Genomic DNA, 21,333 nt, shown 5'->3' with positions numbered 1-21,333 from the left:
ATATATATCTATATTACATTTTGTAATGTTTAGGTTGGTATCGATCCGGCTTACGGACTGATAAAAGTCTTCTTGTTTACTTTTACCTGTTACACCGAAGGTCGTAAAACTTATATTAGGCCTACTTCATTCTCTTTTTTTGTCGATGTTTGCTAAAGATGAAAAGTTCAATAGTGCGATAAGTTTGAATATGTAAAATCAATATCTCGAATAATAATAGAATATTAAATAAATTTTCAATAACTATAAGTAACATGTAATATTACATGTACTATGACAATTGTATATATTGTATGTATTATCATTAGGAGAGGAACTTGTAAGATGTAAGAACTTGTTTCCGATCCTTTTGTGTTACTTACACAATAAAATATGTTCAAATCAAATGATTCGGCAAATGCGAAATGATTTATATCATCATCAATGAAGCAATAAGTTAAGTGTAACTAAATTCATTTTTTAAGTTCTCTAGTGTATCATATAATGATATTACATGATAAGATTAGGGGACTAAAATTTCAGACAAAATTGGTACTGGTTAACACTAACAGTGATGTTATTGATGGGAAAATATAAAGATTATAACAAGGCCAGCCGTACCTTTTTCATAATAAAAATGTTTGCTTACATCATGCCAGGTAATACTTAATCACTGTCCATTTCGACTGTAATTTAAGTCACATAGTATACAATTTCTAGTTTTGACACCGTCATCCCAATATTCACATTGTTATCTATAACCTCCATTGACACTATTGAATAATGACACTACAAAATAATTTTTAATCTACCCCCCCCCCTACCCCCCAAAAAGTACTAGTACTTTAGTTATGAGACAAAGAATGATAAAGGTAATACGTACTTGAATTCCACCTGTATGTACATTTGCCAAATAATTTGGTTCTTTCCAAAAATCACTTGTCATTCAAAATGCCTTAGTAGATCGAAGCTGAACAATTCAAAGTTACACATAAAAAATTAAATGTATACAGATAAGACTGTTTTACTACACTTACCGGATATTAACGGCCTCTCAAATTTATAGTTAGCCTTAAAGACATTAACACGAATAATATATTGTAAAGTACAAACGATTTAAATTTTATAAAGATACATTGAACAGATAATGCAACAAGATCTCCCTCTAGCTGCAGAACAAATAAAGTGTCACCAAAAAACTCACAACTTTTTGTTCATTATTCAATCAGTTTATGTGTTGTTCTTAGTTTATTTCTGTACCTAAAAGCAACGTATTATGATGTAAAATTGTCGATATGTATTGATAATGTGTCATTTGCATGAAAACTCGGCTAACGAATTCTGTGATCTCGAACTAGACTGTCTCCCAGCGGTTCCTGTTGTTCTGATTATTCGTTTCACCGTCATTTCCAGCGATTACTTCACCAGTTCTGCTGACAGTCCACAGAGCAGAATGCAGGAATTTGCTCGACTTTTCAAGTAGTTTACAACGCGTTCGTTCATTCGTGGGATATTTAAACCTACTTTTTCCCTTTTATGACCAGATACTATTGTTACTCAAACTTAGTCGACAATTACACGTCTGACGGTGAATCAGCTGTTTCTTCATGCCTTAGTGAATAGTTTTTTAAACGGACATTCCAGAGGAATAAACAAAATTGGATTAAGATGGCGTACAAAAATATCGTTTTTGGTTTGAGTTTGATTTGGAGTTTTATCGCATGCGTTTCTTGCAAATGTTTGCATCATGAGGAACAGCTGGTGTACCAGTGGGTGGCTGTAGAATTCAAATGGCCGAATGATACCATGAAGCAGGAATACATCAACTCTAGTAAATACATATTAGAAAATAACGCCATCAACGGAATAAAACTGTATAAAGATGATGTTTACTTGACAATTCCCAGGCTGAAGGATGGGGTCGCCGCATCGCTAGTAATTATTGATAAAAACGACAACAGCGAATCTCCGATGGTTGATGCATATCCCAGCTGGGAAATGCATATTTTAGGAGACTGTAATACACTGCAATTAGTACAAAGCATGGAAATAGATCCGGAGAGTGGGTTGATGTGGATTTTAGACACAGCTTACGTCCCAAGTTCATCAATTGAAGTGGCTAAAAGATGCCTCCCTAAGATCGTGGTATGGGACATTAACCAGAATAAAGAAGTTTATCGGTATGTTTTTTCTAAAGAAGTCATAGAGGACCCGTTTTATCTTAACGACCTCGTCTTAGATTACGGCGGTCAGAAAGAGGTTGAATTCGTGTACATAAGTGACACCCTTGGAAGAAAAATGGTTGTTTATAACCACATAAACAAAACAGCTTACACATTCGTTCATTCCAGTTTTGAAAGAAAAATGCAGTATGGAAACATTACCATTAATGGTGAAAGCGAGATGGTTCCATTGAGTGTTAACGGCATAGCGATGTCAGATGATTTCCGATACGTGTACTATTGTCCGATGGCCTCATTGAGTTTGTACCGAGTCCCCACCTCTGCCCTTAGAAATAAAGACGCCAATATGGACGCGGTGGTCGAAAGCCTCGGTAGCAAAGGGATTCAGTCAGACGGTCTCTATCACGGAAGAGGAAGCTCACTATATTATTCCACCTTAGGACAGAATGGAGTTTACCGTTGGGATACGTTAAAAAATACAAAAGAAGTCTTGGTTAAAAACACCACAATTGAATGGGTAGACTCTCTAGGAATGGACGGAAAAGGGTACTTGTGGTTCACATCTAATGATTTACACAAGTATTTTAGAAACGGAACTATACCCGGCAAATCCAATTATTTTGTATGGAAAGTTTACGTTGGAGAAAAAGGATACCTGGACACCCCTAAGGGAGGTCCTGTTTTTGGTTGTAAAGAAACGGGATCAAAATCAGCATCTATCGCTGAAAAGTGGGTTACAGTTGACTTTGAATGGCCAACATGCAAACAGCGAGAAAATGCACTAGCTTCGAACAATTATATTCCTGAAAATAATGAAATAAATGGAATAAGTGTTTACAAGGATAAAATTTATCTAACAATTCCCAGAACCAAAAATGGAGTCGTTAGTACGGTTGGGATCTTAACCGAACACTCGATTCAACCTTACCCGTCACCTGAGATGAACACCATTGGTGACTGTAATGCTTTGCAATCTGTACAAAGCATGGAAATTGATGTTAACACGGGCTTCCTTTGGATGTTGGACTCGCCATCTGGAAATTCATGCAAACCTAAACTAGTTGTACATGATTTAAACAAAAATACTGAAGTCTTCAGGTACGTGTTTACTGAGAGTCTGCTGGGTCAGAAATATTTTCTTGAAGATATTGTTTTAGATTACATTCATCAAACCGCTTCGTTTGCGTACATATCCGACTCTTCGGGTGGAAAGCTTATCATTTTTGACGTCGGTAATAAATCCGCTTGGAGCATAACGCATCTATCAATGACCCATAATACCCAATACGAAAATATAATGGTATCAGGAATACAAACAAGTACTCATCAGAAGGGAATCAGAGGAATTGCTTTATCTCCAAATTTCAAATATTTGTATTATTCGCCGCTAGCTGGCGTTAAACTGTACCAGATCGAGACCTCCATTATAAGAAACAAGGACAGTACCGCCACGAACATTAATACATCTGTCAGAGAAATAGGAAATAAAGATTTCCCGACATCAGGGATGTACAGTACCAAAACCGGTCTCTACCTGACTGATCTGAGCACCGGCTCTATTGTGAAATATAGTTACTCGGCGACAGGGAATCTAGTGAACGGCAGCAAAACGGAAGTGACGAAGAACTGCTTGATCCAGTGGCTAGACAGTCCAACTGTTGATGCAAATGAAAACCTTTGGTTTACCTCACGCAATGTCGAGCCTTTCTTTGGCAATTCTACGATGACTGAACATTTCAATTTCTTTATATGGAAGCTTAACATCGGTCAAAGTAAGGATACCTCTGCCGGCACAATTTTATCCGGCAGTACGTCTGTTTATTTGTTACAGTTTTGTTTGATCATGATGCTGTATTTCCATATTGTTTAAACCAGCAATAACTGCTTAACGATGAGGAACGATTTGAAGGAATGTTTTTAAACTGTACCTCTACGTGAGATTTTAATGTTAACACAGCATTCCTTTTGTATGTCAAATGAATGATGTGATTTAAAAAAAATTTTACAAGCTAAATTACAGTCAACAACACGCAATGGGCTAGTGTACAGAAGAATTTTCTTTATATCAAATGTACAGAATAGGTATAAAGTCTCACGATTTATAAGTAAAGTATATCGTTTACAGCTGACTCCTCCACGGTTTATAAACTTAAAAAGACAAGTTATTCAAAACCAAAACCACCTGAGTGAATTTTGGCCATTGTTCTTCTTCAGTTCGTTGTTCGCAGATACAAAATTTAAACTATTATGAGGACACAAAAAATATTTCATTTTCAAGACACGTTGAGTGCCTCTTGATATTTGACGTACACGTAACGTGTTGTAAATTTAGTCTCATTGCGAACAATTTAAAATATATAAACCTTGAACTTGAACTCAGCCTGATGTAAATAACCATTGATAGCCTTTTACTGGGTCGCAGATAAGCAGCTTTACAAGTAATGTTCAGGACACCGCAACAAGTGAACCATACATTTCATTCAAACATAGACACGATAAAGAACGACAAAGACTGGGCTTTGTTAAATTGTATGCCTTATTCCCTTATCATATATTGAATACACAAATTATATTTCTGTAAATATGTTATCATTAATACGCCATTAGTCTAATGTTTGTAGATATCTAAATCATGAAATAACGCATAAATCATTGCTGCATTTTGTTGTATTAAATAATATTAATGTCGTTGTATGTTTTTTGAATGTGTAATAAATAAACAGCTTACTAAACCATATAACTGGTGCTTCTATCTATCTATCTATCTATCTATCTATCTATCTATCTATCTATCTATCTATCTATCTATCTATCTATCTATTGTAATATAAATACTATTATAGAATTTTGTACGTATTCTCTATTAGCTCAAGATAAATAGCTGTGAATCGCTAAAATCTTTATTAATATGTCCCTCTTGTAATATATTAATTTGACAAAACCATGGAAATAATTTCTTTCAAAGTTTGTCTAAAACTTTGTTTTAGAATTAATTTTAATTCAGGAGTAACTCGGGTGGCCTTGTATTTTCCCAAGAAGTTCTGCATTGTCCTCAGTTTCCTGTAATACAGAAAATGTCCTTGATATTAATAATAGGAAAAAACCGTGTGACAAAAGTGTATACATGTATCTGCGTGAGATAAGAATTTCGTCATCTACAGAGTTGCAAAAAGCTCTACATTATTTTAGAAATAACTGAAATGATATTGCATCAATACAGGTAGCAACATGATGTGTTTTGGACTTAATACCTAAGAAGGTTTTGATCGTAACTGCATTGTTTAGGTAATAAATTGCAATTAATTAAAAAAATTCAACTTGTTTGGTCACGTGATCAGATTCTGTGCAGCCCGAACTGTTTCTCTAAAGTCTCTTGTAAATGTTTAATGTTAATCTTATTATCATAAAAAATGAAATTCGACGCTACAGTTCTAAAAAACCTGGTTCTAACTAATGATTCTATCAATTCTACAGATTGTGTTATATAAAACGGAAGAATCTGAAAAGAAGCACAAGGCTCTGCATTTTGATTAATATCAACAAAAAATATCGTATGTCAGGAAAATGCGATATAATATCATCATGTATCTATAACTATAGGCAACCAACTGAATTGTCAGCACTTCGAATTCCGAAATCAAAGCTATTTATGTAAAAAAAAAAGCGTTATTTTCACTTAAATATACATGTAATTAAAAGTGGAATACAAAGAGATATAATCTGAAAGGAAATGAATCTTCCTCCGATAATGAATCAGAAAAACGGTTTACCTGTAACAGCTCCGCTTGGAGTACCAATCGATGTCTTTTCTCTCCAGAAATCAGCACTCTTTGGTAAAATATATAGGCCCTAAAGTAAGCATGTTCTAATTATAACGATTCTTATTCAATGATGGATTCCAAATTAAATATATATAATTATGCATAAAATGTTCTACAATGTTGCTCGCTACTTAGAATAAGATAAGCTTATGTAACACTGAAAAATCTCTCCTATAAGATAAATATACTTTTCCAATTATAATGCAAACGTTATTTTTGCCTTTTTGTTTGTGATAAAGCTATTTTTTTAAAGAAAACTTTTTCTATTATAAGGTGTCATTCATCGGTTATTTTCTCTTGATTATCATAAATTTACTTTTTTTTTCAAATACATGTATACATGAAATCAAGATATGAATGCGAAAATAGCATAACTGTATTTGTGTTTTATTAAAACATGTCGATAAACCAAAGTTTATTCTTGATATTGACCTTCGTGGAATTCTATATATAGACAAAGAAAGGGATATTAGTATAAACTTTCAGGTGAGTGACAATAACAAAACATTACAAAACAGCAGTAAAGCATTAATGGTGTAATGTACTTGAACATAAAACACGTTGCTGAAATTTAAAAAAAAATTAAAGAAGAAATAAAATAATCATTTTTCTGATCAAAACGGTTTAAGATAAAAAAAAATCAACAACAAAACATTGCATAAAATCCAAAAAGTACGAAAAAGGGGGGGGGGGGGGCTCACAGAAGTAAAAGAAACAAGGGAAGTAAAACGCTATCCGACACTGCCCATTGCATTATCTGTTGTAAAAGTATTGGTTGTTGCTGTTGGAACTTGGTGTAGACTGAGGTCGGCTTCTCCTGTCCAAAGGGTCCACAGTCAGAGCTCTGGCCCAAGTTAATAACCTGCTGACTACAACATTACAGGAATATTAATACCACACAGCAACTGTTTATGTCAATGTAAACCGGGGGCTAAGGGTTACAATGATCACCTAAATACATGTACGACAAATTTTTCCTAAATTATAAAAATGGCATTTTTTTTTGGGATGAGGCGGCACCACACCCAACTACTTTCAAAACGATGCTACGTGACTAATATAACATAATTATATGAAAATCAAAGTATTGTGACTTTAATTAGAATATAAAATTCCTATTGAAAAGTTTTATCTAGTATATTATTTGTACTCTCTATGTTAAAATCCGACTTATTTCAAACTTGTGTGTTAAACAATGTTTAGATTTAGGTCACACAGTATGTAAATGTAAATGAACTGCTCGTTCGGTGTTTGCAGCAGTCCCAGAAATAATTTGTCGACACATTTTCTCCCAGTTGACAAAATTAGCCGTCTCGAACTCCATCGCCTGAGTGCGGTATGTTACACGTACATATTTATTTAATTGATTTTTATCGTTTGGGATTAAAAAAGGCCGATGTACGTGTGTTCAGTGATATATACTTACCTTCCAATAACAACAGATATTGGGATTATGATCAGGATAAGTGTAACCAGCAGGAAGGCTGTGAGGAATGCGGTGTTCCTGGACTGGCTCCAGCGCTTCAGGGGCGGGCGACATGTATCGCAAACAATGCGGTAGTTGACATGGAAGAAGACTAGGTTAGAGAGAACCCCGACCAACGGAAGAAGTGGACAAGCCAGTGTTCCAACCTGAAACCGGACACTGGTTGAGAGATAGGTCCAATAAAGTTTCATTACTGAAAGCCTATTATATTTTGCGTGTACAATATACATTTAGTGCATGATGGTGAGGGAGATATGTGGATTTATTCGACAAAGAAAAATAATATTTTCCGAGGGCATCGCCCGTAGGGAATTTAAATTTTCATGGAGAAATAAATCTTCATATCTCCCGAATATTTATTGTACCGAACAACAAAATATTATACAAAATACATCGTGTCATAATAGTTTTTCAACTTTGAAAAAGCAAAAACTTTCTTGATCCGGGCAAGAAAAAAATCCCCCGTAAGCCCCTCCCCCACCCCCGGATCAGCACAGGTAAGCACACGTAAATAATTCGTCCATATATTTTGTATTATTTTAAAGACTCAAATAAAACTAAAGCAAATAGGTAAAAGCTAGGTATATTAAGTCATGCAATTCACAAATGCTGTATCTTCACATGATATCCAAATGCCCTACATATTCTGTCTGTGTGCGTATTTACAATCCAAATTACTTTGACATGATCTAGATATCGGTTTCCCGTTCTTCTTTTTTTAGAAGTGGCGGTTCACAACCTACATGTTTACTGTTGAGTTTAATGAGGATAAGACAGCTATTTGGATGTCTTAAGAGTTTAGATGATTTTTAAGAGGCATCGTAAATTTGAACTTCTCAAGAAACTGTCTCAAGATAAAGATGTGTCCTAAGATAAATCCGAGACATATCTTAGTCTAAGACAGCTTCAGGAACATGCCCAAAGTTCATAATGTCTACTCACAATTTAGTTTTAACTAAAAAAAATCTTTAAATTGTTATTCCAGTTAAAAGCAAAATTTCAATACTTAGATGGTTTAATTGATATCATTTCTTGTAAACAATAAACATAACTTATATGAGTATGAACTAAAAAGATGTGATTTTTATCCAGTTTATACAAGTCAGTTTGTGCCCTGTGGTATGTATGACACTACGGTATGTCTTGACTTACACATAGCAAAAAACATTTTTTTTTTGGTTTGTCTCTGAAACAAAAAAAAACCCAATACAACTGAATCATATGACAAAAGCACTAAACGTAATTACCCAAATAAGTCCTTGTCGATAAATCAAAACCAATGCCGGGCCCGACATTACAAATTCCGATTTCTCCTGAGTCCAGAAATATCTAATGTAGTTGATGCCTAGTTGCCCTATTAGCTAGAAGAATAGAAAATATAACTTAATCAGACAAATGACACATCTTCTACGATTGTTTACAAAGGTGTGTGTGAATTATCGTCATCACTTTACAGTTTCTTGAGGACGTGCAATTCTATAAGATAATATATGACGTGATTTGACATGAACATTGTTGGGTACGTATACAAAGTTCCCATGATAACAACACAACATCCTCACGAAATATAATGATATTTTCATCATAAAGCTTTCAGTTTGATAACCTTTTTTTTTCTTACTGGAAACTCAAAACTTCCAGAGTCTATCAAGAAATATGTAACAAGGTCAGTTCTTTTTTATCTCCAAAATGAGAAGAGTTTGATGAACTTAACAGTATAGGGTGTGGACTAAAACCAGTACTCTAAGAGTAAAAGAAAGCAGACGATTATAATTTCAATAAAAGAAGCAGACTTCGTGATGTAGTTCATATAAAGAACGCGGTACATGTACATGTACCATACTTACCATACTGAGTCGCTGTAAGAAGATTAGGAGGCAGTCCAGTAATAAAACGCGAAACCTTCGCTTAATATATACATATAATTTATACATGAACGAGAGAGAGAGAGAGAGAGAGAGAGAGAGAGAGAGAGAGAGAGAGAGAGAGAGAGAGAGAGAGAGAGAGAGTACTACATGTATACAACAACCCTACAAGCTTATTATTAAAAAAAACGATTTCCCCTATTTACCGAACAGTGAAAAGCGATTATCGCTTTGTGTTTGTACTGAGCGCTATTGACATCATTCTAATTGGTTGTACATGTAACTAAATTTATACATTTCCTCCTTAGAAGTCACGGAATACCAATACTCTTCTATTTTGCCATAACAAATTAGGAGGTAGATAAATAGAAAAAAACAATTGATTGTTTCAACAAGTGCGTCATGACGACTACCAGTTCGCGTGGCAGTACATGCATTATTTTTGTGGCATCCCATTTACATGTATTAATATGTTTGCTGAGGTACTTAAATATGCCAATATATTTGTACATGTTTAACAAAGCATTTTTATGCGTAAGTAAAGAAAAAAACCCGTTACGACATATAGGCTCTTTATTATAATGACAGTTTAATTCACTTTGACAACATGATGTATTTATGTATTACATCGATAGTTCTTGATTTCTATAAATTTTGTATTCACAATACAACCATGCTCATTTCACCATGACACTCTGTTATTCGTCTTTGATTGACAATTACATCCAAATGCAATAACCATTCCCGTTTGTATGTCCCGTTGAGGCGCTTTTTTTTAAGTTTTGAGTTTTGAGCACTAACAATTAAATACTTCAAAACTCCGATGCTTAAAATACTGGAAACCTCATTAAACACTCATTAATTAACGTATAAAATTTAACAAAACTTTTTGCACATTTTTGAATTAGAAATCCGTTTACAATTTTTTGAAATCATAATAAAATTAAACTTATCCATCTAGAAAAATGATATTCTGTGTAGGCATGTGCGTTTGAACTAAAGACAAGCGTTTAGTGCACCAAGAGCGATGGCTATGAAGCAAAAAGGGATCCCAGAGTACTGAACGGACAGCACTTAATTTCCGGGCAATGTCCAGAGCTAATAATCTGACCCTTGACCTTAGTTTGTTCTTTAAAAAAGGCCGTCTCTCCTTTATTTTACCAAGTTTGATATCTGACCAAGCAAAGAGGGTCTAAAGATATTGATCGAAAACACAAGTAGTTTGGTGTACCAGAAGTTTATAAACACAGGGTCCTTGTGTACACAATCTTTTAACTTTGAAACAAACGTCAATGATCTTTTAACACCCAGTGTATAATCAGTATGCAGGTGTGCTTGCAGCTGACATTGAGACTTACGTGAACAAGCGTATCCATGACAACCAGTTTATAGAGCTCTTGTCCAATAACAGTTCCTGTGCAGTCATACGGTAACTGGAAAAAACAACATATTGATGGAAACAGGGTGTATGTTGCTATCTATTCTCAAGAGAATGTTTTTAATAATGTTCAATCATTAAAAATAATAGGATCATTAGATCAAAATTATACATGCGTTAGTGATGACGGCAACCAAAATGATTTTTCTCCATCCTTTGTCTGTGATTATATTTTTACACTGACTCATCATAAAACCTGGCATGTCACCCAACACAGCATCTTAACAGTATTTGAAGCCATTTATTGTCTCTCATTATCATTTAGATATGAGAGAACTATTCCTGATGAGATTTGAAACAACAGATGTGGAGATGTACCTTTGTGAGACGACTGTATAGAGTAACTATCAGAGCAAACAGGTTGGCCATTCGTAGGCAGAAGACCCGGGCCACTGGGATACCTCTCCATCGATGGTAACTGAAGTCAGACAGATTTAATATAGGTACAAAGTACAAAATTCACATCATCATATACTTGCAAATGGGGGGGGGGGGGGGGGTGTCTAAGGAGACATCACTAAATTTTGTATTATCGGATTATTTCGCTATTAATCTACACTCAGGAACATTGACAGCACCGACAAATAAAAGGACCTACTTCAGACTTCCTAATGCAAGTACATGTAGCTGTAGCATTAAATTCATATATTGACAATAAAGGAAGCGAAGTTAGGATAATGTATTTTTCCCGCAAATATTGCTACCTTTGTAGTCACTAGAATCACTAGTAATTTATCTTATTTATAATTATCAAGTTAATCCCAATGCGCATACTTTTCAGGAGGGCAATCTTTTAAATGGATATATATTTTCATGTGATTTATTCATTTGAAAGTCGTTTCACGGAAAATTAATGGGTAGTTCGTGACCTCCACGGCAAATTATTGAAAATCTTATATGCAAGATTTCAGGGGGAAATAGTTAATATTAAAACATGTGTATCTAATTTCAATAATAGTTACACTGGTTATGGAATTAAAACAGAGATTGAAAAATAGCTACAGTCTCTTAAGTCAACCAAACTGAAACTCTCTCCACATTTTTTTCTACAACCTTATAATTTTCTGGAAATTGTGCATAATGGTTGAATCCTCTATACAAACTGGGGTGATAATTCAGTGATACAGTATGTATAAATGGTAATTTTGTTTATTTTAGTCTTGGTGAGACCCACGTAGATAGGGAATAATATGCAAATTGAATCGCACCCAGAGCTGTAAATGATGATATACAGTTCATCACAAAGTTACAAGGACAACGGTCATTTTTTTTCAGCAACAGGGCAGCAGTACTTGCTAGAGGGTTTACAAAATATTTTTAGCGCTAAAACAACACCGTTATCAGCTTTACTTAAAGCTAACACTGACGATAACATCAAACAATGTGATTCTATTTCCTATCAAAGTCGGTTATAATGATCTGCGTTGAAGTATTTTAATTGAAATGCAACCAATATCAGTATACCCGGTGCCAAGGAAGCCGATTTGAAACTTTTTAGAAAATGTTTTTGAACTAAAAAGTGGATTCAATTTTCTTAAAGTTTAGACAATTCGTACGAAAACGTATACATAATTCAATCAAATTCGTTAAAATAATAAATTCAAAAATAATTCATTAAATAATAAGTCTTAAATCTTCCTCCTAATTGTGTTTCTTTTAAGTGAAATCAACGAAGTCATGTAGGCTTTATCAGTGCATTTTCGTAAATAAATTTTTATATGGTATAAGATACTACGTATCTGTTTGCATAAATGTAGATTAAAATTAAAGAAATAAGCGAGTAAAAAAATCCCCAAATTTTATTTAACATGGCAGAAATTAATCAGTGAAGATTGCATCAATGTCTACAAAATAATTGGTTTTTATTATCAAATTGAAAAATTCAGTAAATGAAGATATAAAATGAAGAAAATAAATGGCATGTTGGAATTTTTTATTCTACCTTATTGAGAAAGTTGGGGTGGGGTTACATGGACTTGTCAAGAAAATTGATTAGGGCATACAGCCGCATACTAAATATTTACATACCGATAGTTTTAAGTAATTGAACATGTCTGTTGTGCATTCTATTTTTTTTTTTATAATAAGCGTCATTAACATTACATTTCTTTTAATTGGTTGGATGACTTCAGGGAACTATATTACGATTGGTTGATCTAGTATTTTCTAGTAATTGTCTAGACGCTAGCATTTCTTTTGATTTTTGGTTGGGTTATAAGTATCTATGATGTGATTGGCTGGATGCTTACCTTTGTTATGATTGGCGGTGCATTTACAGGTAAAAATGATGTGATTGGCCAGACACTGAGTCTGTGTTATGGTTGTTAAGTGTTCATATGTAAATATATTGCGATTGGCTGAAAGCTTACATTTGTTATGATTGGTGAAACGTTTACGTGTAATCATGTTGTGATTGGCTGGTCGCTTACCTTTGTTATGATTGGAGGAACAAGCATATTGATGAGACTGAATACGATTGTGGTGCCGTATACATGAACAAAATCACTCTCTTTTTCCTGGATAAAACAATTCAAATGTTAATAACAAGAACCATAGCTATATGAATGCCAGTCAATTTTAAATTAATAAATTGTTCATTAATCTTTCTCAATAATAAAACATGTTTTACATTAAATTGTAGAAGGGGTGATTAATCAGGTTTATATTAAGTTACAATACTAATAAACCAACATCCAAGTCAACTTGATTTTAACAATATTTGCATCAAGTGGATTCAATTTGTATAATTATGATTATCATATGGAGACATATTTGAGGCGACTTTTTTTTTGGAATCCATTTTAGAGAACATTCATGAGCAATGCTCATCAATTACAGAAGTCTAAGTGAACTTGAATTAAAGATTAGAACCATTAGATAGAGGTGTAATACCCTTGATCCTGTTGACTGGTCCGAGAAATTGACATAGACGACCAGAAACACAATTGTTGTACACGCTCCACCGATTATCAGTCTGCAAAAATATCAAAGTTGGGGAAAATAAAATATAACATCCAGCTACATGTAGTTTATTTATATGTTCTAAATAAGGTTGATCAATAAACACGCGATATTGTTTGTTTACAAAATATTTACAGAACATAAACATGTGTATCAAATAAACATTTTCTCAATTTAAACAAGAGGCCCATGGGGCCACATCGCTCACCTGAGCAACAATGGGCGTTCAAACCATATTGTGTCATATGGTCCCTCGGTAGAATAACAAAAAATAAATATTGTAAAGTATTCGAATTTTACACTTATTTTTGTATACACGTAATCTTTGACATTGTACCTTCATGAAATACGATTTTTTACCAGAATAAGAAAATCCTACGCAAGATATAAAACTAAACATTTGGTAGTGGTACACTGTTAAGTTGTTAACTTCCAATTCCCTATATTTTCGTTCTGCCCCCCCCCCTCCCACTTTGTAAAGCGATCAAAATATATGAGAGCATATAGGTACATTTTTTCCATTAACTACTTACTAGTTATTGTATTTAAAAAAATATATAATTGTTATTGTTTTTTATTTAAAAAATCCTACATGTATAGATGTGAAGAAGAAAATTGTACCTCAATGTGCTCAATTCCTCAAATTAAAAACATTCAAAAATTTTATTTGTGTTCTCCATTATAATTAAATGACTGTTATTTACTTCGCGTACAAACCAGGATAATTTTCCGCTGTGATATTCTTAGGAATAGCGATAATTACATTATCCCCGCAACAGAAATGTGTCAGAAATATGGAAACTGTTTTAAAGATGTCGTTTTTATTTACTCATGTCTGAAAAACATTCAAAATTGATATAGATTTCACATTATTTATTGTCTAAAGAGGGGGCCCCAGAGAGTAGTTATATACAGAATATCATTCTTTTATTTTGTTTGTACAAGTATTTATCGTACTCTAATTCATAGAGAATTTCTAATGTTCAACCAAAATTTCAGCGTCAATCGTAGAATTATAAGCAAGATACAGAGCTCACAGTTCGCCTAGGTTTGAGTCATATTTTGTTCACATGAGTTTATTACATTCAGCTTATGATTTTTAACTTGGTATTTCCTATTCAGCATTAAAAATGGGGAAAAAAATGGCCTAAGATTTTATATTCTTTTATTCACTCAAGACCAGTTCACTGGTATTTTAGGTTCAAAATCAGTTTATACAATGTACACAAACACAGTGAAGGATCACATGTACAGTAGGAGTAATAATGACGAAAAAATGTTAAGTTTACAATACAATAAGTTGTTAAAGTTGGTTTCTGGAAGAACAGACTTTGAAAATTTTCTTAATAAATATTGACAAATTTTTTACTTTTTAATCTTTAGTTTTTAAGATCTGTGTACAAACATAGAATTGTGAGCAAATCTCTGTATCTTGCTTATAATTTGAAGCTTAACACTCAAATATGGTTAGTAAATAGAAATTGAAAACAATTAAACACAAGAAACATTCACTATAACAAATAAAGAACACAATTTATTTTTTCGAAATGAATCATACATATACATGTATATACCTACATATTTCCGTCAGCGATATCAAACTCTATTTAAACTGAATAAACTCGAGAAAATGCCGAGCATCGCAACAAAACCTATTGCATTAATCTACCATTACGCAAAAGATAATGGCAATGCCGATCGAATTACCGATAGAATGAATTGTATTTCAGTACTTTTTTGATACATCAGATTTTGCTTAATTTGCACAGGTAAACAGTTAACTGTTTGATTTACCGAAGTCTCTGTTTGATTTGATACGTAAAAATCACGAAATACAGACGATAGTTCCAAAGTTACAAAGCAGAAATAATGAAAACGAAACGAAAATCAGAACAAGCTAACACCAACGTCAGGTGTGAAAACTGTCAACGCATTGAAATTTTTAGCCTCAATTTACTTCACAAAATCGGCAACAATATATTTTGCATGTTTCAAAAATTTCCCTTCATACGCGAACTGTTGCACAACAAGCAAATTCATCATAGTCAGATCGACCCTTTTTCGTATAATGTCATGGCTGCTTTAAACAAAGAACCTCGTTTTAGAAGTATGGAATACGAGTCTTGGTAAAATGGGTATATGCAAACCCGGGCCGTGGCAAAATAAAAGCCAAGGCAGATCGACAATCGTCAATTCCAAATACGCATTTTTTTGCAGCAATATTTACAGCGAATACAAATATACTGGTCCATCAAATATCCTGAAATTTTAAAGAAATTGGCAGATTGATAACTGCCAATCTTTGTTTTGCCCAGGCCAAGTCTTGCCTACCCATTTTACCGGATGCCGAACCCGAAGCTATTTTAAAACTGATTGAAACACGCCTTTCCTTTATCATTATTTTCGTAATAACTCAGATTTGAAACAGAATTAGCACTTAATTTTTGCAATTTATATTTTCCTTCCCATAAGGATAATTTATGCTAAACTACGTTGAATTGGAATCAGTAGTTCTTGAGAAGAAGATTTTTAAAAATGCACCCCCCCTTTTTCTACAGTTTCAAAGTTTTCTCTGCTTTGAATGCAGATCGGACTTTATTTTTGCAATTTATATTCACCCTCCCATAAGGATGCTTTGTGCCAAATTTGGTTGAAATTGGATAAGCAGTTTTAGAGAATAAGTTCAAAATGTAAAAAGTTTACAGACGGACAGACGGACGGACGGACAGACGGACGACTGACAAAATGTGATCAGAATAGCTCACTTGAGCTTTCAGCTCAGGTAAGCTAATAAATACTAGACTAAGTATTATTTAATGATAATATATTCACAAAACAAAGGTTTCAGACCCTAAAGATAATCCGTCGTACTGTAAAGATGAATCAAGACATGGAAAGCGAACTGCATCTGTGTGCCTTATTGAGGCATGGAACGCCATCATATTATGACGTATTATTCTTAATATTTTTCTTGTCAAAAATAAGCAATGGGATAAACTATTAATACTATAAACAAGCTTATCTTTTAAAAAGATTGGTGAGCTCGCGCTGTAGACATCATAAACACAGAAGCAGATTTCTAAAACATTGGCTTAAATTAATTAACAATAGTAAGGCACGGTGTTATACTGAAATTATGCTGGAGTAGGATCTCAATTTAGAATTGTGAAATTAGAGTGGGCTTCACATCGGCAATGGCATAGCTCATTGCCAGTGCCCTAATCATTATGTATCTACTGTACAGAATTTCATTTCGAGGTGAAATTTTAAAGAACTTTTGGTACTCTTTCGTAGCAATCGTATCTTCTCGGGCCTTTCCGGCAAGCTCGGAAAACATGTATCCGAGGTTGTTTTCTGAGCTTGAAGGAATTTAAGATAAAGCTAGCTATTCATTACAATATTTAAAATAACTTTGCAATATAAGACCTGGGCTACTTTTACTTTTTGACATTTACAATAGAAAACAAAACTTCATGTGAAGATGATAAAACGAAATTCAAATGGTACAGTTTATCTACAGTAGTACAGTATTCCTAGAATCCCCTACTATGGAGTCGAGCATGCGTATTCCAGTGAAAAAGAGCGCTTGCAATAGTCTTAACGAAAAATGCGCCAAATTACAGTGAATATATAGAGCAATAGTTTGCTTTGCAGATTACAACTGTTTAAAATCGGTGTTTTAACAAGCCTAGTATAGAGAGTATGGTCTTCCACTAGTCTAATCTACTAATGACTTACATGGTAATGATCCAAGCGAGGACTCTCAGGGCATATATCTTGGTTTTATTTGTAAATTTATCCGCTGCTTCTTTAGCCTTAACTTCATATATGTGATCCTGAAATGTACAATTCACCATCAATAAAGGTATGGTTTACTGTAACAGGAGAGGTAACTCTTACTATTGTTATACTTAAGATATATAAAATTATCATTCTTGGGTATTTTTAATCTATCATACGCGAAACTTTAACCTTATCCTTACCGGTTTTAGAATTATTATGAAAATATTTTCAGGGATATGCCAAAATATTCTCGAGGAATGTTAATAAATTTAAGGTTTGAAATTAATAGAATTTGATCTCATCCATAACTTGATCTGCACGTACCTTGAACATACTGACAATTCCTTTAGACAAATTGATACTAGCTTCCGGTGACGTCACAGAGTAGTCCCACGAAGACAGCGTCATGAGGGAGAACTTAAATCGACTTTCGGCAGCTGTACTGGACTGTGGGGACGCGGCTCGTGCTACACTAAAAAAGCAGCATTTGTTTAAAATTTCAAACTGTTATAAATCAAGATATTTCGTATGTAGTTGATATTTAATGAATGTAGTAGTTCGGGCTATATGGACCATGTGGACCGTGGTCCAATCGCAACTTCTTGGGCTTCTGAAAAACACGAGCAAGAAGTTGCGATTGGACCGTGGATATCGGCCTGGGTAGTTCAGTAGTAGAGCAATTGACTAGAGTTGCAGCACTTGCAGGGGTCCCGGGCACAGGTGCTTGTTTCAAATAGGAGGTCTATTTAAAACTATACACAATATGTATAGTTAATAGACCTCCTGTATGAAACAAGCGCCTGTGATCCCGGGTCCGATTCCTGGTCCAGCCATACGTTTTCAATGTACATGTACATGTATTTATATGTTCATTCCTCCTTTCCTACTATATGAGTACATGTATTACCTATAGCAATACAAGTAGTATATATACTTGGTTTCTACATGAGTTATATTTTTTCAAAATACAACAATGAGGACGCGTTCTTGTTCTCCTTTTCATTCATTGTGGAGTTTAGTTAAATTTTGTATCATAAGATTAAATAGTTCAGTTTCCGCAATATTTCCATAACGTAAACCTTGTGCAAAACTCGTGCTAAAATACCCACAATATGGAAAAAGTTTATAGATAAAAGACTGAGTCATCATTTTTAATTCCTTGTAGTGGTCTGAAAAAATTTCCATGCAGGTTGTGAAAAATGTAAATTAGCTAGTTTTGATATAAATGCGGTTGTTTATTCACTGGTAAAACAGGCCTCCCTTTTGTCAATTTCAGTTACACTTTTTATCGCACTAAGTAGTAACTATGGATGTAATGGAACGTTCTTATAGTTTATCGCGTTTTCATTTATTCCGGAATTGCCCAGTTTGTTTAATATTCCATACTATCCAGTCATATCTTTGTTTATCCGTTAACACTGAAATCTTATACTATATCACGAACACGTTCGTTAAGCTCAGTCTACTTTTGCAATAACTGATGGTAACTTTGTCATTATTTTTTTTTTTTTTGTGTGTGTGAATGAGTATATTATATATATTATACATACCTTTTCATAATAACAAAAAGCGTGCCAAAGTAAGTGAGGATGATAAGGAACAGGTAGGCAAGGGCGAGGGGGTACAGGCCCCCCAGGGCGCGGTACTGATAGCCCCCGTAAAACATCCACACCTCTCCCAGCACTCCCTGCAATCAAATCAATTGGTTTTTAAAAAACTATCCTTCTTACTAAAGCGGCATATTTGGCTCTATATGTTTTATATTAATGTATAAACGTTTTAATTTGTACGTGTAAAAAATAGATTTCTACAAAGTAAATACAAAACACGTCAATGAAATCATATAATTACCTGACCATCCACTATATTTCCCAAAGCAAACCCTTGTGTGACATTACTATAGGGGAATGATATTGCCATGGGAACGACAACTAGACTGATCCAGAAAACAGACAGCACCAGATTTGTCATCAAAACCCATCTTGTGAAGACAAAGAGGGCTCCAATACTGGAACCAAAGTTACCTAAAACATAGAAGAACGAACAACACACGCTTCGCAAACGCAACAATAACTATTCATTCAATGCTATAACATACACCATACTAGTGTAATCTTCATATCTGATACAATTTATTTTGACTTACTCTCGATTTCTTTTATTTCTCGTCTGAAAAACGGATCCTCTATTTGTTTATTTTTCCATCGCTTTTTCCAGATCTGGAAAAAGAAAGTCTGATTTTGTCAGTTTGAAAAAAAAAACATTCATGCTAGAATATTATTCAAATTTTTTTTTGTTTTGTTTTGTTTTGTTTTGTTTTGTTTTGTTTTTTTTGTTTTTTTTTTTCAAAATATGTAATTTCAGCCTTTTCTACCACTGGATTCGTCGAGAAGGGATAAGCATACTTCTAACCTTGAAATCATGGAGAAGGAGTCCAAAAAATCCCAGGTTAGCTCTTATGTTCGTCTTCTTTTTAGTTGAATTAGAACTTTCATAAAAAAAATATTATGTGTTATGTTTTTGGTATAATTTGATTGATTTTATGTATTTTACAAAGTTATTACATCCTGGAAGCTGTCTTTCCGAGACATAAGCTGCACAAAATCTGCCAGAAATTAAATATGGCAATAGAAAAAGATGTGTAAAATGATCGACTTAAAAAAAACAACAACCAGTAATCACTGGAATGAACTTGTGTCAATTCTTACAAGTATAATTTGAATGTATGACATTATGCAACCATAACAACAGACGAGTAGGAAGTCATAAACGCTGGCTCGAATGGTCCGTCCATAAACATCCGGGTTACCTGCTCTCCGCGGGGTGCATCAATTCCTCCAGGTACATATCGTCCACCAACTCTCCCTCGGGGGACTGGGGCTGGATAAGTCGACCTTGACCTCTCATAAGTGACGTAGTTGAGGGTTTGGACGCCTTGCCCATGATAAGAGTGTTTGACACTATTTGGGCGATAGAGGACCGTCTTCGTTCAACCCCCTAAACAAAATGCAGTATACGATTTGTGAAAAATTTACTATACATGCGATAAAAATCCACAAAACACGGACTGTGTTAAATTCAAGACTTATCCCAAACATCCACGGGGTGGGGGGTACCTTTATATCTATAACTTCAATTTCACTCAGTTTCCTTTTCATTTCATTTTTATATGCTCCTAAAAAGGAGGGAGAGGGGGTAGGGTACTACAGGATAAATCAATTATATGTTAATTTAACAAAAATGTTTGCTGCTAAATAAAAGCGGATCCTAACGTGTCCAAAATGTAAATATACTTATGTGAATATACTATAATTTAGAATTTTCCATAGAGTGGTAGGTTCTGATCCCCGCATGTGCATTTTAAACATTTATAACAAAACTCATGGAACTTACCAGTTGACTAATCATTCTTGATGGGTAGTTTTGCATATTTTGTCCTGTCGAATACTAAACAATGTGGTTTTTGTTGATTGTTGAATTTGGAATATTGAGCTGAAGTCAGAGTAAAATTTTAATTTTTTATATTATGCATACAATTCAAAACTGGAAAGCAAATTAAATGATCAAGGCGTGTTCAGTTCTTATTTCATTTAACAGTTACTTGAAAACAATGAATGAATAAACGTCTAATATTTTAAAATCTAGTTTCTAAGACATAAATAAAACATACCCTTTCAAGCCAACTTTGTTATTTCATTTGCATAGTCCTTTTCGGATAGCTTTTGTATGAATGAGTGTACACAATACAGAAAAATGTTTTAAAGGCATCGGGATCGGACTTCTCGTCAAAATCCGGTTTACCTCCCTTCGAAGCTCT

General features: G+C 34.0%; 2 protein-coding genes across 2 annotated transcripts; one reads left to right on the top strand and one right to left on the bottom strand.

Moving 5' to 3' along the window:
- The first annotated feature begins 1,334 nt into the window (after window positions 1-1,334).
- LOC105345825 (Protein yellow) lies at window positions 1,335-4,893 on the top strand. Its single transcript, XM_011454145.4, has one exon. The coding sequence runs from the start codon at window positions 1,648-1,650 to the stop codon at window positions 4,030-4,032; it is 2,385 nt and encodes a 794-aa protein (XP_011452447.3). The 5' UTR covers window positions 1,335-1,647; the 3' UTR covers window positions 4,033-4,893.
- A 155-nt stretch (window positions 4,894-5,048) lies between these two features.
- LOC105345835 (transmembrane channel-like protein 7) lies at window positions 5,049-21,319 on the bottom strand. The gene is given in 19 exon segments (XM_034452922.2): window positions 5,049-5,222; window positions 5,933-6,011; window positions 6,685-6,852; window positions 7,410-7,615; window positions 8,717-8,830; window positions 10,693-10,767; window positions 11,091-11,167; window positions 11,169-11,190; window positions 13,202-13,288; window positions 13,665-13,746; window positions 17,472-17,569; window positions 17,841-17,988; window positions 19,067-19,203; window positions 19,368-19,540; window positions 19,663-19,735; window positions 19,929-20,004; window positions 20,326-20,513; window positions 20,910-21,008; window positions 21,187-21,319. Coding segments are annotated over 18 exon segments (1,878 nt in total). The 5' UTR covers window positions 20,925-21,008; window positions 21,187-21,319; the 3' UTR covers window positions 5,049-5,162.
- Between the last annotated feature and the right edge of the window lie 14 nt (window positions 21,320-21,333).

This window comes from Magallana gigas, chromosome 10, assembly GCF_963853765.1.
Source record: "Magallana gigas chromosome 10, xbMagGiga1.1, whole genome shotgun sequence".
In the NCBI taxonomy this organism is placed as follows: domain Eukaryota; kingdom Metazoa; phylum Mollusca; class Bivalvia; order Ostreida; family Ostreidae; genus Magallana; species Magallana gigas.
The sequence above is the reverse complement of the archived record's forward strand: the minus strand, read 5'-3'. Positions and strand labels throughout refer to the sequence as shown.